Source organism: Leiobunum rupestre, chromosome 1, assembly GCF_980474605.1.
Source record: "Leiobunum rupestre chromosome 1, qqLeiRupe1.1.hap1, whole genome shotgun sequence".
Lineage (NCBI taxonomy): Eukaryota > Metazoa > Arthropoda > Arachnida > Opiliones > Sclerosomatidae > Leiobunum > Leiobunum rupestre.
Window position 1 is genome coordinate 66,290,362 of NC_143384.1, and position 26,954 is coordinate 66,317,315.

Here is a 26,954-nt window from a genome sequence, read left to right on the forward strand (position 1 = left end):
CGATGAGTATTGCATTTTTCATAATCGAGTTACGAGTTCTGGTACCCGACGTAAAAATGTCGAGTACTCGGACAGCCCTATCTGTAAATGTTTTTTTGTATCTTCTTCGGATGAGTCTTTACAAATAGTTTGGTACCATTGCCCCATTTTTGCTGTAGAAAATATTATAATTCGCCCTTGATGATAGCGTTGGGAATTAGAAGTCAAACGATATTCTTGTAGTGTTACGCACCAAAATTCGTAACGCTTTTTTTGCCACTATCGTTTAAGCCATAGAAACGATTTAATTTTGATAGTGGATTTAATCGTGACAGTAAGTAGGAAAGGACGTGTTGAAAAGTTTTATTTTTTTTTAATAGGATTCGTTGGTGATGGGCGCACGTGTTTGCCAGGCGTGTGCAGCCAAGGAAATGGAGGTTGCGATCGTATCGCTACATGCGTTGAAAACAATGGTATTTTTTATTGTATAAGTTGACGTCATGCTTAAAATTTCTTAAATTATTTATTTACCTAACGTGTTAGCGGTCTATGCTGGATATCGAGAATGTCGTTGTCCTCACGGGTATACTGGAAACGGCGTCGGACCAAACGGATGCGTTGCTTCCTCAAGTGGGGGTAGTGGTGGAGAAACTGGAACAGCTTGTGATAGCAGCCCATGCATTCATGGATCTTGCCGAGTAAGATCAGTTTAACATTATTTCATAATGTTTGTATTCCGTTAATATAATCAATAATAGTTTTAATCGTTGCTGTTCAAGGGCTGAAAACAAAATTTCTTTTGACTAGCGGAAAAATTAAAATAAAGAATTTTCAAGAAATTCTTTATAGTAGTCTAGATATATGTAATAAGGAAAGAAGTAATTTAAATACTAATTTAACTGCAATCGAAAACCGACTTGTTCCTCGAAAATTAAATCTTAGTAGACTGTATTCAATTTAGCCTGATGATTTGTTTCAAATAATAACCTGAAACGAAAACACAAACTTTAATAATTCATTATAGCGTCGTTTCAGGGTTCAAGTCTACAATTCGGGATTTTCAGAATTTTTACTTCGATCAATATTTTGACACCTACGGAGATTTGATTAGATTTGACCTTCGCAACTGTGTTAAGTTTAGTGAAAACCTGGCATGTAATATCATGTATCTCTGACCTATGGTGTACTAATTGGAATATATCTGCTCTATTATTAAGTTTTTATGCGTTTTTAGATAAAAATTTAGTCGATTCCAAATATTTTGTTTATCTTACAAATTTTAAAGAATCTAAGGGGTTTAAAAAGATCTAAAACATAATTGATATAATGAAAGCTTATATGAAGATATAATTATCCCAAATATAAAAATAATACGAAATAAACTGGTCACAAATAAGATTTATCAATTGACACATATCCGTGCAGCCACATCAGTCATCTTTTACTTGCGTGTGCTACCACGGATTTAATGGACCACTCTGCGACCAGCCCTTGAGGGCCTGTTCCAGTAATCCCTGCCAGAACGGAGCCACGTGCTTCGACAGACCAGACGGAGAATTTGTTTGCAACTGCGCCTTAGGCTGGCAGGGAAACCTTTGCGACCGAGAACTTGAAAGTTAATATTCTATTATATAAAATTATAATTCTTACATTTTGATGATTGATCAAATTAAATATATCTTTCATTTGGTAGGCTGTGGTGGACGAATGGTATCGGAGATGGGAACAATTCGTTATCCTTTAAACCATGGAGAACAGTATCCTCATTCGGTCGACTGTCCTTGGGTAATTTACACTCAACCTGGAAAGGTAAACATTTAAAAAAAATTCATAATATTAAACGTTTCATTTAAGCTACATTAACATTAATTATGAGTTTAATACAAATTGTATCTTTACAAAAATAACAGGTTTAAAAGATTTCTGTAACTCTTTTGAAATCTTTAGGCGAGATGTGTCTTATTAGTTTTTAAATATTCCGCAGAATAGTTTGAAAGATCTCTTCTTCGGGCATTCTCTTTTTAAACAACATGACTCAAAATTTAAATGAAGTTGTGGCTATTTACGCTAGTCACGTAAAACAATGCAATAAAGGAATATTATTCTTGTTTCTGTTCTAATAAGGTCCTCAACATAACCTTTGCGTCCTTCAACGTGGAAGCGTCTCCCAATTGCCAGTTTGACTATCTGGCGTTCCACGACGGAGAAAATGCTGCTGCTCCTCGAATCCACCAATTCTGCGACACCGAAAAGCCCGTTGCATTCTTAATTAGCACTCACAACGTGCTTTACATTTTGTTCCATTCCGACTCGAGCGTCAACAACGACGGATTCGAACTGCATTGGAACACCACTGATCCCGTTTGCGGAGGGAACGTCACCAGTTCCCACGGCTCCATCACTTCTCCCGGATATCCCGGAATTTATCCCAGTAATCGGGATTGCTATTGGTTCCTCCAGGTCCAACCCGGAAAGAGATTGCACTTTCAATTTGCACACGTTGCCATAGAAACGCATGCCAATTGCAGTTTTGATTTTCTAAGGGTATGTTTTTCCTAAGGCCAAAGCCACAGGTCTTTTTAATGCTTGGGTAAAATATTCAATGGAATTTTGATTTATAGATTTACGATGGAGGATCTACCACAAGTCCAGTGCTGGAAACCATTTGTAACACGAGCACTCCGTCACCGAAACAAACTTCGGGATCTCACGCTGTGGTTCACTTTCACACGGATGAGTCACAAACAGATAGAGGGTTCAGTTTGACATATTCCTCGTTACCAAGTATGGTTACATTATATGGAAATTTGAAAGTAGAAAATATAAAATTATATTTTATCGTTATTTAAATTTAGGTATACCAGGTTGCGGAGGGGTTTTTACCCGAGATCAAGGCCTCATCGTTTCCCCGAATTATCCCGATCGATACGAAGACGACTTGAACTGCGAGTGGCTAATCAGAGTACACCCCGACGAGAAAATTCAACTGGAATTCGAAGAGTTCAATTTAGAGAGTCACAGGAATTGCAATTTCGATTACTTGAAGGTAGGACTCGTGAAGCAAACCAATTGAAATTTAAACCTTATTTTGAATAAAAATGGCACCTTTTTTTATCTAACTTTATTTAAAAAATAAAACTTATTTTAGTTAAATGTGTTCCGTATGTTTAAAAATTATAAATTATTTTTATCTTTTCTGGAAGATTTTTGATGGTAGGGATGAGAACGCTGATTTTTTTGGAAAGTTTTGTGGAGTAAATGCTCCTCAAAATATTATGTCATCCGGCAACACTCTGTTCATCCAGTTTAATTCCGACTACAGCCGTACGAGGGACGGTTTTAAGGCTCGATACAAAACAGGTATGAGTTCTTAAATATTAAAGAACGGTAACTTACGTAAAACGTTCTTGAAAGAAATTAAAAACCACTTTATTTACATTAGGAATATTTTAATTTTAAATAAAAAAATGTATTTTGCACTCTCTATATTAACTACTAGCAGTGGCCCTAGGAAATTTGGGTTAGCTAGGCCAGGTATAATGTAGGGGACCTTTTTTATTATTTGAACCCTTAAATATAATTTAAGACTCCATTTTATTTCCTAAAGTTAATAAAATATAGTTATTCATCCGAAAATTTCAAATTATATGCTATTCATTTGACTAGAATCTCAAGGAATTTAAATTTTACTACCAAAAGTTTCAACTATTTAAAATTCATTGGGCTTTCTTGACAAGATTTGGGGACTCTTTTTATTTAAAATTCAGGGTAGGCCAACACATACTTGACCTACCTCCTGGCGCCGCCACTGATTATTAAGAGATCTGTAGAACAAACACATTCTTAGCAGATGAAACACCCTTTCCTGTTCCAATAGTAAAAAAAATATTTAGTTATAGTTATAATATTTCACTCAAACTGAATTGATGCGTCACACTCATTTTATGGTAAAGAACCTAAATCAAATTTCCGGCTATTCGTTAATGGTCGTTTCGAATTTCGACAGTTTGCGATTTCATTTATTTTTATTTGAATTTTATTGATATTCCAGTAATTAAAGTTAACTATTCAAGAATTATAATTGTCTATTTAAATAAAGCTGCAAACTTGAGAGTATAAGTTGTAGTACAGTAAAGATAGTAAAAGTTTTGTTAAGTTAAACCGTAAGTAGAAACATTGGTGTCTGTTAGCTCCATCTTTATATTGTACCCAACCAAATTCTTTATTCCCGCCTAAGTGTATAAATATAGGTTGTTTATTTATTTTTAATTTTATCATTTTGGTTCAGCTTGCGGAGGCCTGTTCACTTCCCTGACCGGAGTTTTAAAATCACCGTATTATCCGGATAGTTATCCTTCCGATAGGACCTGCAACTATCGAATTGAACTACCTGTTGGGAAACTGGTTGAATTACAGTTTTTGGATTTTGACGTTGAAGGAGATGATGACTGTCAATTCGATTGTGTTGAGGTAAAAATTTCAATTCATCTTATTGTGTACTCGCGTTTATGTTAATGTTAAATTTCACTCTACTGTGTGTACAGTAAAGCATATTATAGACTTCAGACAACATGCTAAATTAAAAGAACTATAAACTTGAACACTTTTAAATTTAACCGAATATGGTTTAACTCAACCTAATTAAACGTAAAAACCCACTTACTCTTTACCAGTTTGGTAGCCAGGTTTTAGCTCTGGGGAAGGGGTAGGAAAACACAATTTCATAGTTTTAAATATAAAATTATCCTACATACAACCGTACTATTCTGTGGGATTGTGCCACTTTCTTTTGGGGGTTCCCCTGGCTACGACAAGAAGTTGGCAAGCCCAAATATTCCTCTCTTCGGAAGAGTTTGTCGATGGAGAAATAAAAGGAGGGTCGACTCAGTCTTTGGGTTATGTAAGTTTATTTTGAAAGGAGATGCCAGCGTCACCTGGCTGTCGTGCTGTACATAATAGCGCGGCCAATAAAAACTCCTGTTTTTCCTCGATGGTTTGCCTATGATATTATTTATTTACAATTTGAAAACGTGGAAGTCCATGGCTCAGCTAACGGTATTTTAAATGAAAATAATTTATTAATTTTTAAAGAGTTAATAAATATAAACAAATTATAGAATAAATTGACGTTTGCCCAGTTCGATTCTTTATTATCTTCTACCAAAATTAAAGATTTTGTGAATCGGAACTATTCAAGAAAACCGAATAAAGAAAAGATCATTGAAAGAAACTCAAATCGATTATTGAGCAATTATAAATAGTCGAATATTGAACTGGATGTTGATACAAAGTATTTAATGGTTGATTTCTAATAATGTACCAATGTTTATTTTAACCTACATTGGGCCACTAAAAGTATAAATTTAAATTGAAGCATAACCTTCAGCAATGAAAACTATTTACTCAAGCGTGATAAACTTAGGTATGCTGATACATTCGATGTCTCATTATTTGGGTTTTAGAATCAAGTATTCACATTTTCAAAATCAAGTTCCTTTTGGTAGTTGAAAATGGAATAAAGGTATTTCGTTTAATTGTTGCAGTTGTTAAATAACAAATGAAATAGCAAATTAAGAAAAAATCCAGCGGTTAATAGTGAATTGAAGATTCTCGGGGCCATAATTTTTATCGTCATGTACAAAATTCGGTACAATCTGAATGTGAAAACATGTGAGAACATGGATATCGGATGAAATAAATTAGTGAAAATAAAGCATAAACAATTTTATAAAATAAATAATATAATTTTATGAATTTCTTATTTTATAAATGTATATTAATTTTTATTATACTTTTAGATTCTTGATAATGGTTCACCCAATGGAACGTCTCTTGGACATCTCTGCGGAACAAGTCTTCCTGAACCAATTACTTCGACATACAATCATCTTTTGGTCGTTTTCAGAACGGACTCGTCTCTAAACAATAAAGGATTCATGGCCAATTACTCGGCAATCGACACTGGTATATTGATTATCATTTATTTATTCACATGTATCTTACTAACCAGTGGCATACCGAAAAGTATTTTGGATAACAAATTTCCCATTAATTTTTTTACATCTATATCTGAAAATTATCCTTTAAAAAATCGTTTTGAATAAAAATTGTTTTATAGCCGCAATTACAATCCATAAATAAACAAATAACCGAAATTTTTATGATTATTTGAAATTTTGGCGGTTAATTTATATATTTCAACGACCTCTACTGAAATCGTTTCTATTTAAAGACGATACGAATTTGCCAATTGTATCCATTTATCTTTTTAGACCCTCACACCTTTTAAAATTATTAGTTTTTGAATAAAATGTTCTTAATTGTTAATTTTGGCAATTTTTCATAAACATTTAAGGGGGGTTTCTTTAATGAAAATTTTGCATACATTTATGGATGAAGTATATCTGATATACTTATAATATTATTCAGGTTGCGGAGGTGTGTTGACTGAGACCAATGGTGCCTTTTCTACCCCGAGTCATCCTGTAAATTACCCTCACGGCGCTGAGTGCAATTGGTTGATCCGTGGCCCACCAGGGTTTGTTGTAGATCTGACTTTCCGATTTTTCGATCTTGAAAATCACAGCAATTGCTCGTTCGATTTCGTCGAAATAAGAGATTCCGATTTCCATTTTCTGGGAAGGTACAGTTAATTTTATTCTGTTTCTTAATTCTTAAGTTTTTTCGCTAAAGCACGAAATTTTAGGTTTTGGTTTGGGTTTTTCTGAAAGCGACGACGTTATCGCTTAAACCAAATTTTTCTCAAAACTTAAATGAAATCTAAAAACATAACCATTTGGATTGAAATTTTAAAATTAAGTTTTAAATACTACAACGTAGTATAATATAATAATAAGCAGCTAGTTTATACCCAAAGCACCACCTTAGGCCCAAGTGATCAAGCTAGTTTTAATGCCATTAATTTAGGTGGCCGGCTCTGATTCATTAAGATAAGCGACAAAGGGAAAATAAATTATAATTCAGTGTTTTTTATAGAATCAACAGTGATAAACAAATGAAAATATTTTAAATACTTAGAGTTTCTTAAATGGTTGTCTTGGATCGAACCACTCGACGAAAAATGTTTATGAGATTTATTTATAATCCGTAGCTTTCACCGAAAGAGGTTTTCGAGTTTACCTCACTCATTTCGTTGGTTTAAGCTTTGACTGTACAATGATATTTTGCAAACGCTGATCACACTGACGAACTTCTCGCTGCATTACTTAGTTCATTTGACTACATTAATAATAATAATAATATATAATTAATATAATAATTGGGATTTTTTTAGAGCTTGTCGGAATTTTCAATTGGTGTTCCCACTTCTAATTTAGCTGTATGCACACTTTTTTATGGCGCAAAAAATTAACCAAATTGTTTTTTTCGCATATAATTTAGATGTGGAATACGCAACTCTCTACAAAAAATGGTGTTATAAAAATCTATTCTACGAACAGTCATTTTAGCACAAAAGCTGATTATTCCCTAAAGGTGCCCTAATTTTTTGCTTTCGTCGAAGTATAAAAATAAACAAATGCTCTGATGCAGGTTTCGTGCATATAGTCCAGGGAAATTAGTTTTTGGCATAGGACAAATTTTTAATTAGCTAACTATAACGGTTTTGGCAGGTTATATTGTTGCTTTTTACAGGTAAAAGAGTAAAGACAGGTTCGTAGGGGCAGCCCCCCTTAAAAGTCTGCCATTTTGGACATTTAATTTTATTTCGATTTATTTTAAACAGTAGGCCGTACAGAAACACACCCAAAATAGAACGAAACAGAAAAATTTGGAACACGCTAATTCCAACGGTTTCGGCAAGTAATAGTGGTGTTTATTATTGGACAAAGTTTCGAAAAGTTCGTGGAGGGGAACCCCCCAAAAAGTGGCTGCCATTTTAGAAATTTCGTTTCATTTCGATTCACGTTTAAACAATCAAACGTAAACACAATCAATACAAAGAAGAAAGACCTTACTAACAAAGAGTTTTTTCGAGCTAACGTAATAATTGCAGAGAATATTGGACCCAAGAATATTTAACGCTTTAAGGTACTATCGATAAAATAGGCCATAGGCAGTGGTAAACAGATAGGATACGTTTGAAAATTTGTTAATGAGACACTTATATGAAGATATAACTATACCGGAGGCCACACTGATTTTCCAGAAAATGTAAGAGAGTTTTATGGAAACTTCATTTAATATCGGTTCCTCCAGTTTTATTTACCACCTTCACATAAGTTTTGCTTCTTGGCACCTACTAGATATACTATCTAAACTCGGTTTTTGTTGATCATACAAGGAAGGTTTGAAATTAAAATCTTCCCTTGTCCTTAACTCCCAAATATAGACGCCTTTCACCAGTTAGTGTTTGATAATACAGATTTTAATTTAATTAATTTAATTTAAAAAATTAATGAATTGATTTACTTTAGGTATTGCGGGACGCAGAAACCACCGGAATTAACGTCCACCGATCGGGAGCTTTATGTGAAATTTGTGGCAGACGAGAGTATTAATCGGCAAGGATTTTCAGCTCGATATGAACTGAGGGATTACAGCCGTCGTAAGTTCAAACCAACCAAATTGGGTTTGCGCTAGTCTGCTAGGCTTTGCAGATATTTAATGAATGCATAATAAAATAATATCCGTCAATATGAGAATAAATTACACGCGACTTTTGTAGTTCTAAGTTTTTCGGTTAAACTTTCAGCTGTGGCGCACCGAGATTTTGGAACTGGCTTTCATATATTCAATTTAAAACTCGGTCGGTAGGCGGCGATACTTAGGACCTAAAATTAAACTACCTTTTATCATCAATAAGCCCGAGTGGAAAATAAAATTCGTTAATTTGGTTCTGTTACACATTTCAAGTCATGAACATTGTTCTTTACATAAAATAAAATCCTGTAGAAATACCTATACAAACGTATAAATAAAATAGCATTTGAACCACAATGTCAACCATCCATCCTCTTTCGTCACCTTCATTTTTATATTATATTCGTTATGTTTTACCATTTCAGATTGTGGTGGAAACTTCAAGCGAGATGCTGGGGTCATTATGTCTCCTGGTTTCCCGGATCACTATCCGCACAACAGAGAATGTATTTGGACTATTCAAGTGGCCGTTGGCAAACAGATACGTCTACAGTTCGAAAACTTTACTATTGAAAATCAAGATAACTGCCGATATGATTACTTAGAAATAAGGTGATAATTATTTCCGAAAACCGTTCAATCCCCAATAATAAGCCCATGTTCATAAAAACATTCTTCTCCTTTTTTAAATAAGGCCTTAATTTTTTAAAAATCTTTAAAGCTCTAGTTTCCAAAGATTATTAGCTTAAGAGGAATAAGTTAAATAACAACATGGATCTAACTTAAAATTTGTTCAGTTAAACGTACAATATTTCTGTTCAAGGACATGATCTAAATTTATCGAAAAATCTCTAATATTCACAAAAATATATAAGTACTGTTTTTATTTCGCAATATATAATTTAAAAATATAGCTCAGCTTACATGCCATAATGTAAACACCTTTACAATTATTACAAACAGCCTATATGTTTGATAATTGTGGAAGATAGTTAACACCAATTTCCGGATATTTTCAAATTTGAACTTAAAAATATAATTCACCTTTTAGTTTCCATTAAACCTCGTAGCATAAGCACAATTGATTTTCGGTAGTTTAAAAAATTACCTGAATAAACTCGAGTTTAATAGTTAAAAAATATTTTGTTTTAGAAATGGAGGGCAGCCAAACTCTCCTTCGATGGGACAATTTTGTGGAACACGAATTCTAAATCCTCTAATATCGCATCATCACGAACTGTTCTTGAAATTCAAATCTGATTCCTCTCAATCTGCACCTGGTTTTAAAGTTTACTATGATTCAGCAACAAATGGTATAATTAACATTTTAAATGTACTTGGCATAATTTACTGTAGGTTATTAAGTTAGGTTTTATTATAACTTGCACTCGTTTTTAACTTTAAAGCATACATTTCTGGAGGTCGAATTGTCGTCCAAATCACTTGCGATCTATAGAAAAGCGTATACTCAAATTTAAAAAAAAATCACCGCGAAAATCCATCGTAAAATCTCGATACCATGACGGATGCCCATTTTTAAACCTCAAATAACTTTTTTCCAAAACAAATGCTGTTTTTCCAATTTACTTTGAGATTCGAAATCTTGCTACAAATAAACAAAAATGGATTAGATATATTAAAAAAAATTTAATTTATTTTTTTAATGTTATAGCTACACGAACTAAGGCTTTCAATATATTTGACTCTTATCTAGATCGCCCTTTAGTTAAAGTTATTATATCCTCAACGCATTGTGTATGAAAGACCCCTAACTACATGACCCTTGTTTTACTTTTCCACGTTCTTATGATCTCAAAGTTCACATTCATTTCTCAGTCACTGACATGGTTTTTTTTAATCTAACAGGATGTGGGGGAACGTTGACTGCACCAACGGGAATTGTTCAGTCCCCGAGCTACCCAAACCCTTACGGCAACAGCGCGGAATGCAAGTGGACCATCAGAGTGGCCCATGGCTCTATCATTTCGGCGGTTCTTGTTGATATTGACGTTGAACACAATACTAACTGCGAGTTGGACTACTTAAGTTTGAGATCGTTTTCTAAAAATATAGTCTACGGCTTGGAAAAACAGTCGTGTAATAGTTCAATAGAGTACGAAGAGCGTTTATTAGAGAAACATAAACAAGTTTCCAAATTGAAAAATATGGTCGATTCCTCGCTTGTCACCATATATATTTGTGAAACGGAACATTAAGCGAGAAAATTCCAGGAATCGGTTTCATATCATATCATTTAAATATTAATTTAATTAATTTATTTTAATAAAAATACTACCAATTGAATGAAATTTTTAAAATCAATGAAATTAATTAATTTATTATGATAAAAATAATACCAATTGAATTAAATTTAATAAAATCAATTGAATTAATTAAATTTAATAAAATCAATTGAATTAATTAAATTTAATAAAAATAAAACCAATTAAATAAGTAAAATTTAATAAAAATAAAACCAATTAAATTAATTAAATTTAATAAAAATAAAACCAATTAAATAAATAAAATTTAATAAAAATAAAAGCAATTAAATTAATTAAATTTAATAAAAATAAAACCAATTAAATCAATGAAATTTAATAAAAATAATACCAATTAAATTAAATTTTATAAAATAAATTTAATTAATTTATATCATTTTAATAAAATCAATGTAATTTAATTAACAAATCAATTTAATTTAATTAACAAATCAATTTAATTTAATTAACAAATCAATTTAATTTAATTAACAAATCAATTTAATTTAATTAACAATCAATTTAATTTAATTAACAAATCAATTTAATCTAATTAACAAATCAATTTAATCTAATTAACAAATCAATTTAATTTAATTAACAAATCAATTTAATTTAATTTAATTAACAAATTAATTTAATTTAATTTAATTAACAAATCAATTTAATTTTATTTAATTATCAAATCAATTTATTTTAATTAAATTAACAAATCAATTTAATTAAATGTAATTAAAAAAATGATTTAATTTAATTAACAAATCAATTTAATTTAATTAACAAATCAATTTAATTAACAAATCAATTTAATTTAATTAACAAATCAATTTAATTTAATTAACAAATCAATTTAATTAACAAATCAATTTAATTTAATTAACAAATCAATTTAATTAACAAATCAATTTAATTTAATTAACAAATCAATTTAATTTAATTAACCAATTAATTTAATTTAATTAACAAATTAATTTTATTTTATTAACAAATCAGTTTAATTTAATTTAATTAAAAATTAATTTAATCTAATTAACAAATTAATTTAATTTCATTAACAAATTAATTTTATTTTATTAACAAATCAGTTTAATTTAATTAAAAAATCAATTTAATTTAATTAACAAATCTATTTAATTTATTTTATATCAATTTAATAAATTTAATTTGTTAAAATTAGTTTAATTGATTTAATAAATTTAATTTATAAAATTAATTTAATTGATTTTATAAATTTATTTAAAAAAATGCATTTTATTGATTTAATAAACTTAATTTTATAAAATTCAATTTTATAAAATTCAAATAATTGATTTAATACATTTTATTTGATAAAAGTAATTTAATTGTTTTAATAAATTTATTTTAAAAAATTCATTTAATTCATTTAATAAACTTAATTGTATAAAATTCAATTTTATAAAATTCAAATAATTGATTTAATAAATTTAATTTGATAAAATTAATTTAATTGATTTAATTAATTAAATTTAAAAAAATAATTCAAATGATTAATTAAATTTCATTTTAAAATTAAATTACTTAATTTTATATCAATTTTATTAATTACGTCTTATAAAATCTATTTAATTCATTTAATATCAATTTTATTAATTTAGTCTTATAAAATCAGATACAAAGTGTGTTACGGATAATTATGCTAAAAATTAAATGACTTGTTCTTTGGGTCATATTGAGTCGAAAATGTGCCCGTACATTTTACTCAAAACGGACGTGCTTCAAAGTTTAATTGTATTGAAATCTTTTTATTCTTCAACGTAAAACAAGTACAAATTACAAAAGATGTTCGAAATGACCAGCCTCGGCTTCGATGCACGAGTGTGCCCGTAGTACAAATGATTGTTTAACTCGTTGGCAGATAGATAGATAGATAGATATAAATTGATATATGTAAATATAGATTGATATATGTATATATAGATTGATATATGTATAGATAGATATAGATAAAGATATTAAGATAAGTATATGTATATATATGAAATGAAATGAAATGAAATGCTTTATTTTATATATTTTTATATTTAACATATATATATATATATATATATATATATATATATATATATATATATAAATGTATAGAACATAATAATTTTTTTTATTTATTGTATCATAAAACGGTAAACAGTCAAACCAATAAGTTATGATACGAGAGAGCAACCGATTATATACACTATAGCAGAAAAACAAATAACTATTAAATTAATAATTATGATGACGTTATTTGTGGCGTTGTTGGTTCAATTCGGTTGTAAAGGAAATACATTTACGGTTCATGGACAAAATGAGACTTCCAAACATTAACAAGAGACCGAGTGCTAATTTAAAAATAAGTTAAAAACAGAGCCATATGTATCAATTAAACACTCTGTTTAAAAAAGTAAATAACAATAATTCATTATTAAACGGCATACGTAATGAAGAGGAAACAGTTTAGTGTATTTAAGATTTATATTATTGTTTTTAAGTTTGTCGTTGAGAATAGATCGAGATTTAGTACGAGCGAATGCTGTGTTAAGGAGGATAAAAAATATTTGGTTCTCTGGTACTCTTGGCTTTACAGTTAAAATTTAGGTTTCCTATTATTTACGAGCAATAAATCTGTGTAATTATAACACGGTAGATACATTTTATGTCATTTTTAATAAAACATGAGTATAAACGATAACTTAAGACTCTAGTGCTTCTTCGTATTTGAGTTTTTTAAACCCGTTATTCAATTTCTTTGTATGGGTAGATGTATTTCTTTTGGGTTTGCTCTAATGTTAATAAGCTGGACTTACAAGAATTTGTATATAAAAGTGAGCCGTATAATATGGCTGGCTTAACCAATGTACGATACAGTGTCAAAATGCACAATGGAGATTTGAATTGGGTGGCTAAGCGATATGACGCACTTACAAGTCTATTAGCTTTGTATTTAGCTTTATATAGTATAGAGGAGCTTACTATCTAGGTTACCCATTTAATTTATAAGGGAAGCGTACATGATTAATAATAATAATAATAATAATAATAATAATCAGCTAGGCTAATACCCAAGGCACCACCTTAGGCCTAAGTCATCATGCGACTTTTAAAGCCCTTAATTCAGGTGGCCGGGTTACTTGTTTAGTTTTACAAGTAAACGTTACAACCACCGTTCTAGTTTCATTGATAGGTATATTATTTTCAGTGCTCCACCTATCCAAGTTCAAAAGGTCATTATGAAGAGCTTTATGTCTGCGCTAAAATTTATTACGTTAGCCAACTGGTGGTCATCCGCTAATTGAAAGACCTATGCATCTCGGAGTAGTGCTGGAATGTCGTACGCATACCCGTTGAATAATAGGGGACCCATCGAGGACCTTTGGGGAACCCCGCAGTTGACACTATAAAATACATATATTTATGTTAATATTATTTAATCTATTATTTAGATAGTCATGTAACCAATCAATTGGGATACTATAATAGGCCGTGTTGAGAGAATTTATCTATCAACCGAGGGTGCGAAACCCTACCGTAAGCCTTCGATAAATCAATATATATAGTGTCTATCTGGCCCAGTGGCGTAGCCAGGTGGGGCACAGGGGGCACACGTTAACGAGGTTGGTGTCTTTAGATCGACTTTTAGCAAAACCGTGTTGAGTTTCTGGAATGCTCAACTTAAACCAGTTATAAAAGTACTTATGAGCGACGAAATCAAACACCGTACTAGAGCCATTTAGTACGGAATAGATATATATACTGGGATTTATCTGATTTGCAACTTTTTAAAAACAAATAACCTTTTAATTATATATTTGACTTCGATAATTTCACAACCGAAAAGCTCAATTCTTAGGAAATGTTATGTTTGCAGTTATTTGATGGAGACTCCGAGAAAGCGCTTCCTCTTTCTCGGAAACTTTGCAGCAGCACCCAAAATCCGGGCACAATCACGTCGTCCACTAATGTTATGCACGTCATATTCAGAACTGATCCATCGGTTACCGGACGAGGATTCAGTCTAGCCTATCACGCAAGTGAGTACCTTCTTTTGTTTTTCAAATGTTCCTCATTTGCGTTGGAAATTAGTCCACAAGTGTTTTTATCTTTGTAAAGAAATAGCTTTCATATCTTCAATTGGTATTGTTAGTTGTAAATAAGCTTCGTCGCTATGGTAATAATTTTCAATATCTGGCGAATGAAAATAAATTCTTGTATAATTTGAATAAGCTATTAAAAAAATGTTGGGACCAAGATTGAAATTTAAAATTGACGTCATTGTTACATGGTTTAAGGGTGTGAGGATTTTAACCTTGTGGTAATAATATTAACCCTAAATGTTTTGAATATAACGTTTAACATAAAAAGTACACTTAGTAATTTCCATTTGAATGTTCTCCTGGGTGACTTAACCAAATTGATTAAAAGATAAATCATAGAACCGGAAAATTTCAAATCTAAATTTGAAATTTTTGTGTGTTAAAATTTAATTCAATTTTTTTTTCTCAATTAGATTGCAATAATGTCTTGAAAGGAATTCGGGGGGTCATCGAGAGTCCAAATTTCCCTAATTTCTACCCGCACAATTACAATTGCACTTGGGAAATTCAGGCTCCTCAAGGAAACAACATTTCGCTGGCATTTTCTACTCTAGCACTGGAGAACGATACCGACTGCCAGTTGGATCGAATTGAGGTAAGATTCACTCGTATCTAAAATGCTTAAACAATTGCCGTACATTATACAGTTTGTCCACTGAAAACCATCCCGAGGAAATAGTTGAATGTTTTTCGAATGATATTAGTATATTCTCTTAGTATAGCAAATGCATGGGGTCGTTAAATGATACAAAACTCAATGACCTTGAACCATGGCCACAAGGTCATTCCAAATCAATATCGAGGACAGTTTGTCTGAGAGCCTTGGTTCCAATTAGAAAGGTATGCGCCATAGTATTTTATGTCAAAGTGGCTCTGAACCAATGTAATTTGGTCAATAGGAAGTTAATAAAATAACAATGAGAAACAAGAAGATCATAAATAAAAATGTTCTCTGGCTAATTATAAACATAAAAATATATTTAAATTAAGCTTAGATTAGGGTGGTTGAAATTAATTTAGGGTTCGAGATACGTTTTGAAGGGCGTTCAAGGCCAACCAAATTTTAATAGTCGAAGATAACATATTAGAATGAATTTGTCCTGAAAATGTCGATGCCTTAACACACGTACTTTCTAAATTATTAACACCTTAGCATGAACGCTAAGACATCTTTATTGACGACCTTCTGGTTTTTGGTGTTATTTTCTGGGCTTCCTATTGGCTATTTTACATCGGTTTAGAGCAACTCTGACATAAAATGCGATGGCGCACACCTTTCTTATTGAATCCGAGTCTCAAATTCCAATGGTTCTCGTCGTAGATTTTGTATGGCCTTCAGGACATGGATCAAGGTCATTGAGTTTTGTATTATCTAATGACCACCTCCACGTGCTATGCGATATTTAATTTCTTGGAGAAATAGTTTTTCAATAATTAGCCCGGGATCATTTCTTAGTGGACACCGTCTGTATTGTTTTGTGAAGAAGTTTAAGACATAGTGTTAAAATTAACCGTCCAATTATTAGTTAAATCTAATTTTTTTTAATTGAATGTAGATTCTTAGAGCGGATGAAAACGAAAGAGCTACTCGATCACCGTCGCTTTTCTCTGTGGCACGATTTTGCGGGACTCCAACTCCTCTACCACCGCCGATTTTAATAAATGCGTCCAAAGTATTCGTTAGATTTGTTAGTGATGATTCGATCTCTATTCATGGCTTTCGTCTGGAGTACGGCGTGCAAGGTAACACTATAAAGTATCGCGATTTTGATTATCGTCGTTTAACCTAGTTCAACGATAGTCCTCCCAGTAAATATGTGTTCTATAATATACGGGCAGTCACTTGTAAATGTTCTTTTTTCTACATCATTAGGTATAGTTATTGAAGATATAGAGCGCGCGCTTGAGTCGATAAAGATTATGTAATTTGAAGTCCACGTGCGAAACGAGCGTGCCAATAAAGTGCCATAAAGCTTAAGCTCGTGACGTAGAGAAAAACATTTTAAACTTTAATTTTTTAATTGTTTTATTTTATGGAAACCTATACTTAAATCGAAATAATTAGCTTATATTCGCTTATTAATTTAAATCAATGAGGACCTTCAATAAAACATGTTCAAGGAAATCGCAATAAAGTTAAATTTCGGAGAACAAGGACCAGAAAGTAACTGGCTCTCAAATAAATTACATCTAGGTGATTTCTGTGATGGGGTTTTATTTAAGGGCCTATTAACGCCAATCTTTTTTCCTAAGGAAATCTCTTAGAAATTACACGAGATATGTCAATAACTTTGCTTGGCTAGATATTTTGCACGTTAAGATTACTTATTTAATATTATTTCTACTTTCAAGACTTAAATCATCTAGTGATCATAATTGTTTGTGTACCTTTTTATTTTTCGTAACAAGTAGAAAAGGATAAAAAAGAAGAATTAAAAATATAAAAGGAAATGGTTGGAAAAGGCGGTAATTTAAAATTTTAAATAAATAAATTATTGATTTATCTAAATTGAATGATTTAAGAAAACTATTAAACTAATCAATTTAATTAAGATTTTAAATTTGACTAATTTTATATTTTTGAAAAACACAATAATTAATTTATATCAAATTCGAGTTGTTTTTCAAATTATAGCGCCTAGGTTTCTATTATATTTTTAACTTATTCCCCATTCTGCTTAATTTTTACGTATTAGACCAAATGGATCAAATTCATCAAAAATTTTAAAAATATATCAAATTAATTCAGTTTTATCAATGACTAATAATATTCATCAGTTTTACAATTTATATAAATGATTGAAGTACAACCCTTTCTAACCATTTTATTTTATATTTTTAATTTTTATTATCCTTTTCTACCTGTTACGAAAAAAATGCACAGATCTAATAAAAAGTTGATCAAGATTATCAAATTAACAAATTGTTATTTAATTTAACCTATTAATAAAGTCTAAACAGTCTTTAATTAAATTGCTTAATTTTTTATCAAAAAAATCAATCCGGATCAAGCTTGATCAATTTTGATCATCTTTGTAAATTTAAATGTTCAATAATTTGTTTTCTTAAAATGTGTGTTATTGACCAAAACTAACCAAAACTTGATAAAATACGTCAATTTCACCAATTTTAACCTTATTTTACACTAATAAATGAAGTCTCATAATTTTTTTATCAAATTTTGCAATTTTATTAAAAAAAGGTAATTTGATAAAAATTGATCAAATTGGTTTTTTCTTCAAATTTTAAAACAAATATGAGATATTTAACCAACTATAGGCCTATTGATCAAATTTGATCCAAAGTTGATCAATTACATTTTTTTGTCCATTTTGATAAAATTATTCTATTTTATAAATTTTTAAGTTTGTGCAAAATAATCGGTTAGATTCTTATGTTATTTTCAATGGGTAACGTTTCTTTTGATGTTGTCAAAATATTTTCGGTTGCCATGGCAAAACGAAAGCCCAGCGTAACTTTTCCCTCGCAGGTTTTTCAAAGTACATTGAGAGGTACATGATACCCAAGTTAGAACCAAATTGGTAGGTAACACCTCGGGTACATTCATTGTTAGTTAATCGCAATCTTTTCTGGATTTCTCAAATTTTGTGGCTTTTTAAATGTATAATTTTCAAATTCCTTATTTCAGGTTGCGTCGGTGAATTCAGAAAGGGTTACGGAGAGATATATTCTCCGAATTTCCCGTTCGGTTACCCTCCCAATTTGCATTGCGAATGGCACATCACCACGAAATTTGGAACCTTAGTGAGACTTGTTATCAATGAGGCCGATTTCAAATCTTCCCAAAACTGCGTTTTCGACGCTTTGTATGTCTATGACGGCGCAAATGACAAGGCACCTCGATTGACCCGCGTGTGCAAGACGTTAACATCACCCCAGATTGTAACTTCAACGGGGAATAAAATGACTTTGAAGTTCGAAAGTGACAGCAGCGGCATAGGAAAAGGATTCCGCGTTAACTACCGCTCCGAAAGAAGTAAATCATTCTTATTTTAAGACTTTCCAGCGTGGAGAATAATTACAAAACTTACTTATCCCGGTCTTTCTTTGTTCTGAAGAGCAACTGCATAGTTCTAAGAGCCCTGCTTCCTTTGTTGACCAGATAGGAATGTAGTTAACAAGGGTTATTCCAAAGAAAAATATAAGATTTTTCATGATTAGTTTGGTTAATTGAGATAACCGTGAGTATAATTTGTTTTTAGCGTAATGGGGTCTTGTTAAATTGTTTTAAATGTTCACCACTTAAGGTCTTTATGGTTAATTTTATTTTCTTCTCTTGGCTTAGCATAGAGTAGCAGAGCCAGTACGACGTAGCGTAAAAATATCTTCAATAGTGAGAACGTCTTTTGACTCTAAATAGCTTAACCAAGGGAAATGTCCAAGGGTCAATAAAAGTCAATTGGCTGATGTTAAGCTGTGGGCTTCACTGAAAAGTAGGATATAGTTAATGTAGCCTATCCGTTGCCTGGCCACAGTTGTGGGAATAGAACGCTTATTGAAGTGAAGGAAAGTAAATTTACATTCCCCCCTAATATATAAGACATAAGTTGTTTCCTAATTAAAGCAAAGGGTACCCAGAATTTACATTTTAAATAAATATTAACTTGACTTTTAATCATTGGTGCCGTGTTTCGAAAGGAGACAAAAGAGAGTTATTTTATCGGATTTCAAGTCTAGCTCACCGTCCCTTAAAGGGCAAAATCATAAACCTATCTTGTTTTTTTTTGTATTTTCTTAAAGGGTGCGTTCATACATTTTTCGGCTTAAACGAGGGTAACATTACGTCTAAAGATTATCCGAACAGTTATCCTCCTGGTTCTGATTGTACATACAAAATCAGAGTTGCAGAAAACCATCTGGTGCATTTAGAAATTCTAGACTTGGACCTTCCCTACGATCCCTTTTGCGATAATAACTATTTTCAGGTAATAAATTAATTTTCGTTCCGAAACACATTAAGAGTAGCGGGGGAGCTTACTTTTAGGACGCGTATTGTAGAAAAATTTCCCGTTCTTGTTTTAACTTAAAAAATCCCTAAATCCAGGTAACACTATAACTTAAAATTCAGTTTAAGTCGGTTAGAAAGTCAGTTTTGAACAATGTAGTTGAGAGAAAATCACCGTGACAACTGGTTTCAAACAAAATCGGAAATGCAGCGTAAACCACAATAATTGAGAAGTCTGTTTGGTAGAACCAATTTCATTTGATTTGTAATTTGAAAACAAGGCTTAGAAAATAACGAAATCCACTCTAGTGAATATTATTCAAAAATATGAAACAGTGTATTATCATCGTCGAGATTCGAAAATACCGAATGTCTCAATTTGATTGGCCGAAGCAAAACTTATTTAATCTCGAACCCACACATCAAACACTTCATGAAAGTGGTTGTCACGTATCTATGACGTTTGCAACTGCCTACAGGCCCTAAATGGGTTAGAGTGTGCAATAACTGGTGGCTTTACCGGGGAGTTGGGGTCCGGCTCTTGTAACCCATAAGGGCGGTGGCGCACTGGGAGATGTTAGCTCTGATCAAATGGTCCTATCTCCACCTCCGACTTCGGTCAGGTTGGGGCTGGATACTGAACTTCAGTTCAGGCTAACGGAGAGGGTCCAGGCAAACTGGCCGCCTCGGCGGATTGGGAGCCTGCTGTGGGGCGGCGAGCCTCCATATGCGGGCACGGCGGTCCTGTTTCCCGGCCTTTTGGGTCCCGCCGGGATCTCCGGTGCCAGCTGTGCCGGGTTACTTGGGCTGCTGTGTGCTCGTCGTTCCCCTTTAGGAGCTCTTTCCAAAGGGTTTGGCTCCTTACCTTCATAGGTAGGGTGTCGGCTGGAGTTGCTATAGCATCCATTCTAAATCCCACTGCTGTGTGCGAAGTGGGGACTGGTCCACCCATTGCTGCACCTTCTGCTGGGTTTAGTGGCTTGCGTCAAAGGTGAGACCATCAGTAGTGGGGTTCTGCTACCCATGCTGGATTTGTCACCTGTCCTGGGCTTGGGGACGCTGGCGTAGGGCACTATGATGATAGGCCTCCGGTGGTATGGTCTTTGTTACTAGGTACACCGGGCTATAAATTCTGACACACTGCAACTGCCTACACAATATGATAAACGAATAGTATCGTTGGTTCTATTTCCTTTCAAAAAGGTTTAATAGTTTATTCCTTAAAACGAAGAAGCAAACGCGTTGAACGAAATTTTTTCGCTATTTAAAGTATTCTTTCGGTTCTCACATGACTGTGCAACGGCTTATAAATACCTTTTTGTTATGAAGAACCAATATTATTTAAAAATCAATAAAGAGTATAAATCACTCGGCGTCTTATTTCTCTGCGAAGCAAGATTCCAATTCAATGAAATAAATTTCAATTCAATGAAATAAATTCCAATTCAATGAAATAAATTCCAATTCAATGAAATAAATTCCAATTCAATGAAATAAATTTCAATTCAATGAAATAAATTCCAATTCAATTAAATAAATTCCAATTCAACGAAATAAATTCCAATTCAACGAAATAAATTCCAATTCAACGAATTAAATTCCAATTCAACGAATTAAATTCCAATTCCATGAAATAAATATATTGATTGTGCAGAATAATTACCAAAAATACTCGTTTGAATCGAAACCCATGCTTTCTACATCAGAGGGTAAAAAATCCAAAATCTCTAGGTATATGGAAACCACGCAAAATAGTCTTCTTTATTTAAAAGAATTCTTCGATCTCATTTTTCTTACTAATAGAAACAATTTTCTTTCATGCTAGGTCTCCGAAAACAATTGGTACTACGACAGTGATCCGTTGTTTAAAATCTGTGGGAAAACCGTTCCAGCAAACTATAGCTCTATAACGAGTTCTGGAAAAAACCTTATTCTTACACTTCACACAAGCGGAAATATCACCGGAAAAGGATTTAGTGTTAGTTTTAAATCTGGTGGGTATCAAGAATATTTTTTAAGAATAAAGGAATTGGGTAGAGCAAGGGTTCTTAAAGCAAGTGTCAGCTCAACGTCAAGTAGCTCTTTTTTCAAAATATGTCCCTAGAGTCGAAATACAAACAAGATACTTAAGCTACGTGGTGACCCTAAAGCGGGGACATTTGTAAATTAGACAAACAACTGAAATTATAGTCATTTTAACAAAATGTTAGACATGGGGGATAATGAATTAAGGTTAAAGTCATTTAACATTGTAAGTGAAGTATTAGTTGTCTAATAATAATTATTATTATTGCTTCTTTTTTTAATTTTAGCTTGCTTAGCTATTAAATGATGTAACCACGCTCTAGTAAAGTCTTTTTATCGAAGAATCGAATAGATACATTGCCAACTCTAAAAACAAAGGTCTATTCATAATAATACAAGAGGTAATGATTGAGCCGACAGTTGCTTTAAGTGTTTGCCCGCTGTATTTTACCGAATTCCTGGAACGGGGTTTTCAGTCACGCATATATATATCCATTGCTTATATTTAAGTTAGAAATCTGAACAAATTAAAGTTCAAAGTAGCATTTATTAGTTTTAAAGTTAAAACTTAAATTAGTAATTTTACATTCAGCAAATTGTTAAATTTACACCCTTTATAAACGTAACTAAACGTTACTAAATCTAACAATTCGTTTTCGCAAAGTGTGTGTCCCTAGCGTCGAAATAAAAACAAGATACTAAGAAAGCAACATGTTGACGCAAAATGTTAGACATAAAATTATCCCTCGATAACAATTTAAATTATATTAAATTTTAACAATATATTTTGTATGGGATATATAATTTAGGTTAAAGTCACCTTAGTTAATTAAAGTTGTCTAATTAAAATAATAATAAAAATGGTTCTCTGACAACGCTATTGTTTCGCGTTTTCGAATTTAAGCTTCCTTTGCCATAAATAGATGGCATGACGCACTCTAGTAAAGTCGTTTTTTCGAAGAATCGGAAAAATTCATTTTCCAGCCGCCATCTCTAATAAAATAGGCTTTATCATAATACACGTGGCAATGATAGTGGCGAATGTTGCCTTATAGGCTTCGTGTAGTGAATGCCCTTTGTACTTTCCAGAATTCCTGGAACGGGCCCAACGGGGTTTTTAGTCTTGTATTAATATCTCAGTTATCAGTTTTTAAGTTAAAATTTTAATAACAAAATTTACAATCAGGAAATTGTTAAATTTACACCCCTCATAAACGTAACTAAATCTAACAATTCGTTTTCGCAAAGTGTGTGGCGCTCGAATAACCTTAAGTGACTACGACAACGGCGAAGGCGTTCTTACTTCACCGAATTACCCGCACGGATCTCACAGTCATTACAATTGCAGTTGGATCCTGGACGGGACTGAAGGTGAGCATTTATATTATTTTCAGTTTCAGTTCGTATCAGTTCATTTTTATTCCTTTCTAGCTTGTACAAATAAGCAGATTTAAAAGACTTTGGTGGTATTAGATAATTCATATAGGATGCACATTCGGTCAATGGGTTTAGTATAGTCTTGCAAGATAAATTATTATTGAAATGTCTAACCGCATTTGGCACTTTGTAATTAATAACAACTGACTTTACCAACGTTTAACGTATATGAATGTGCTGGTTTGCGTTTTCAAGCAAAACCAAACCTGTAAGTCTAGAAGGTGGATAGAAATCCCATTATTAAGTATTGTAAATGTTTAGCAATATTTGATGAAGAGACGCGAAAGGTTAGCTAAAAACAAATCTTCTTGGCGTGGTTGAATTACTCTATTTTATATCGGATCAGGCCTTTTGGAGTTTCTACAAATAACTTCTAATAGTATTAATAATATTTTAATTTTTCTGTTGAAATTTGTGAATTATTTAGGGAAGCAAGTAACTCTGACGTTCACCAACATCGTAATCTTCAACTCTGAGAATTGCACGGCCGCTTTTATGGAAATTCGTGACGGTGACAGCCAAGATTCCCCCCTGATCCTTCGCTTCTGCGGGAACACCATTCCTCATCCCATCACTTCCCGGGGAAGTGAACTCCACGTATTTCTCTACAGTTTTGGTCTCTTCAGAGCCACCTATTCCACATCGACGTCTGGTGAGTAAAAAATGCATTTTTCATATTTTTTGTATTTTAGATCTTTTGGTATTAGCCACATAACTCAACTGCACATAAAACTAACTAGGGTAAAAACCAAAGAAAGTGGTTGAGCCATGAAAAAATGTAATGTGCTTATGCAACTGTCGAATTTCGGATCTGTTCATTGTTGACAGTTTTTAACGAAAATTGTCCATCTTAAGTTGTTTTTTCACTTACCTAGATCGATCAGGAGATACTTTGTAGGTGACCCTTCTAATAAAAATCAAATTTTTTTATTATGTAATATTAATTTCTTCAATAATAATAAACATGAGATACTAGGATCGTCTCTGAAATGGGTTCCTTGATCCTTTAAACGGTGTGGCCATAATTGTCATTTTTTTATAATTAACTTCATCAGCTTATGCTCAGGGGGAGGCATTTAAATGCGAGGGATATTGTTGAAAATATTTTCCAAAGCGATAAAGTATAAACTAATTTTATCATTACGTTTTGAAATATGTTTTTGACGAATTTACTCATGTTAATCGTACCATTAGATTTGAAAATTATAAATTATGTTCGGAGTCCCAAAACTCTTGATCACAATATTTTTGTTTTTTTAACATACTAGCATCGTCACTGACAATTTTTATCCCGAGTTCTCTGTAGAAGCATTTCTTGATAACATTTTAACATTGTTTAATCGAGTTATAATTATATAGCTTGTGGTGGAGATATAACAGCCATTGAAGGAACGTTCAATAGCCCATCTTACCCGTCTTCGTATTCGCCAAGTACAAGTTGTGAATGGACAATTTCAGCTGCAGTTGGAAATCTCGTGGAGATCTCCTTTTAGTGAGTTTACTTTAAATCAATATATTTAACAATATACCAATGTATATTAACTAACTATGGATAAATTGAAAGTTTATGACGGTATTATATGTATAAATCAGCATATTAGAAATATCCATGAATTAATGGCTTCAAAAGTCGCTTGATGACTTAGGCCTAAGGTGGTGCCTTGGGTATTAGCCTAGCTGATTATTATTATTATTATTATTATTATCCCTGAACATTTTCCCTTATTTAACCTTATCTGAAGTTAAATTCGAACATGGTGTAAGCCTCAACGTGCATATTAAAACAGTCTTATTCGTGACAAAGCCATATTTTAATATTTGAACTCCAACATGTGAAAATTCTGGTCGAACAATACCCCAAAACCAAGTCTAGCAGAAAGTTTAATAGCAGATTATGATACTGATAATAACTATCATTATTATAACTATTATTATTTAACTAGCGACCTTTAAATTAATAAACATATAGGCTAATACGGAAGATACCACCTTAAGTCAGAGTCAATTTGTGACTTTTAATGTCTATAAGAAAAGGAGTAACCGTTTAATCAGTCCGGGAACTACGTCTGACCTGGTCTACTGAGAGATCACGTTTTTTGACCATTTTTTCTACCGAATCGGCTTAATGGGGTCAACTAGTTGTCATTCCTACCGAATGAAGTTGCTGAAGCGTTGGATTACGAACCTATAATCGACATCCCACACCTTTGATTGCAGCATCACGGTGCTACCTTCTCACTATCAAAGAGGTATGGTACAATTCTTGGGCGGAATGGTCCAGTGCGATGGCCTCCTTGGCCCTCAGATTTGACCCCGCTGGAATTTTTCCTGTGGGGATTCGTGAAAGAGAAATTTTATAAGACTCTAGTCACTAGCTAAGAAGACTTGCGCCAGATAATTATTGCATCGTTTCGACTCAAAACCCCAGCTATTATTTATGGTTCATTTAAAAAATGCTGAATCGCACACGAACGTCTATAGCAGCGGATGGTAGAGTTAATTACCAATAAAAAATTTGTTTACATAAAGGCAATTTATAGCAGTCGTACAAACATTACAATTTAGATAGGTTTCCTTTGAAATTAGTTGTAAAAAGGCTAAGGACACCTACTACAAACTTGTTATTTTTCATGACCTTATGTTAGTGACACAATGACCTATTCCGACCAAAACAATTTATTTAAGGTTCTCGAGTATGATCTACAACTTGTTGATTGACAGTCTCCTATCGAGTGCCAAATGTCACGATTTTGCTAAAATTTACAAATAACAACGACCATCCCCGATAGTGTACATCCTGAAATTTCCGAATTCTGGTGCGTTCAAATATACACAACCTGTTTATTTAATTCGTGTTGTGAACTCTGTTTCTTAACAAAAATAAATTTTGCGCGTAAGGAGTAATTATTTTATCACGATGTGTGTTTAGTAATAAATTTGGGACTTAGAATATTTGAGGTTATCGTTATGAAAGTCTACAGAAAATTCTTAACCACTGCTACGGAAATTTAGTTCATAGTTAGGATTAATAACTAGGTCGTGAACTAAGTTCATTATTCCTTATGTGAGCTGGTAAATAATTAAAAGAAATCTTATAGATCGGTTCTCATAAGATGTAAAGTAAAATATGATAAACCATTTCATTAATATTTTATAACTTTTGCTCCGCTACCAACCATGCTGAACTACTGAACTCAACTCATTTATTAAAGAAAATGAATTGGGTCTACAACTCAAAGCTCTAATACCAATATTTTCAGCTATTTCGATTTGGAGGAGAGTGAAAATTGCAACGGAGACTACTTGGAGATACACGAACGAGACTCTTCTGGAAAATCACTCGGCAGATATTGCGGAACCAATGCCCCTACCAATATCAGTGCTGCCAACGTCATTTGGCTCAAGTTCCGTTCTGACGATTCGGGATCTGCGGGTGGCTTTCGAGCCAATTTCATTCTAAGTAATTTCATTTATTTTCTACTTCTACCTATAACATGACTTTTGTATTCGGTGCCTGTCTATAAAATTTCATAATAAGGGTTATTTCAAGATTTTTATAATTTACAATATTTGTGTCGCAATTCTTAACTAATA

General features: G+C 32.3%; 1 protein-coding gene and 1 long non-coding RNA gene across 2 annotated transcripts; both read left to right on the forward strand.

The window, feature by feature from the left end:
* The first annotated feature begins 395 nt into the window (after positions 1 to 395).
* Positions 396 to 1,595, forward strand: LOC149966170 (uncharacterized). Its single transcript, XR_016480253.1, has 3 exons — positions 396 to 452; positions 523 to 677; positions 1,405 to 1,595. It is a non-coding gene; the product is annotated as an uncharacterized LOC149966170 (long non-coding RNA).
* Positions 1,596 to 2,009: 414 nt separating this feature from the next.
* LOC149966171 (cubilin-like) lies at positions 2,010 to 23,210 on the forward strand. Its single transcript, XM_090167447.1, has 19 exons — positions 2,010 to 2,054; positions 2,104 to 2,523; positions 2,601 to 2,763; positions 2,835 to 3,025; positions 3,183 to 3,339; positions 4,268 to 4,449; positions 5,778 to 5,943; positions 6,409 to 6,622; positions 8,415 to 8,545; positions 9,006 to 9,192; positions 9,733 to 9,893; positions 10,447 to 10,727; positions 14,707 to 14,869; positions 15,346 to 15,527; positions 15,650 to 15,772; positions 16,489 to 16,675; positions 18,582 to 18,929; positions 19,694 to 19,878; positions 23,172 to 23,210. The coding sequence occupies exons 1-19, from the start codon at positions 2,010 to 2,012 to the stop codon at positions 23,187 to 23,189; spliced, it is 3,504 nt and encodes a 1,167-aa protein (XP_090023573.1). The 3' UTR covers positions 23,190 to 23,210.
* Positions 23,211 to 26,954: the final 3,744 nt, after the last annotated feature.

What these genes read in the sequence shown, in the direction of transcription:
- LOC149966171 (XM_090167447.1), top strand. Translation starts at nt 2,010, where the DNA reads ATGACTCAAAATTTAAATGAAGTTGTGGCTATTTACGCTAGTCAC. An exon ending in GCAGTTTTGATTTTCTAAGG is followed by an intron (nt 2,524 to 2,600) that starts GTATGTTTTTCC and finishes TTTGATTTATAG; the next exon opens with ATTTACGATGGAGGATCTAC. An exon ending in CCTTGGTTCCAATTAGAAAG is followed by an intron (nt 15,773 to 16,488) that starts GTATGCGCCATA and finishes AATTGAATGTAG; the next exon opens with ATTCTTAGAGCGGATGAAAA.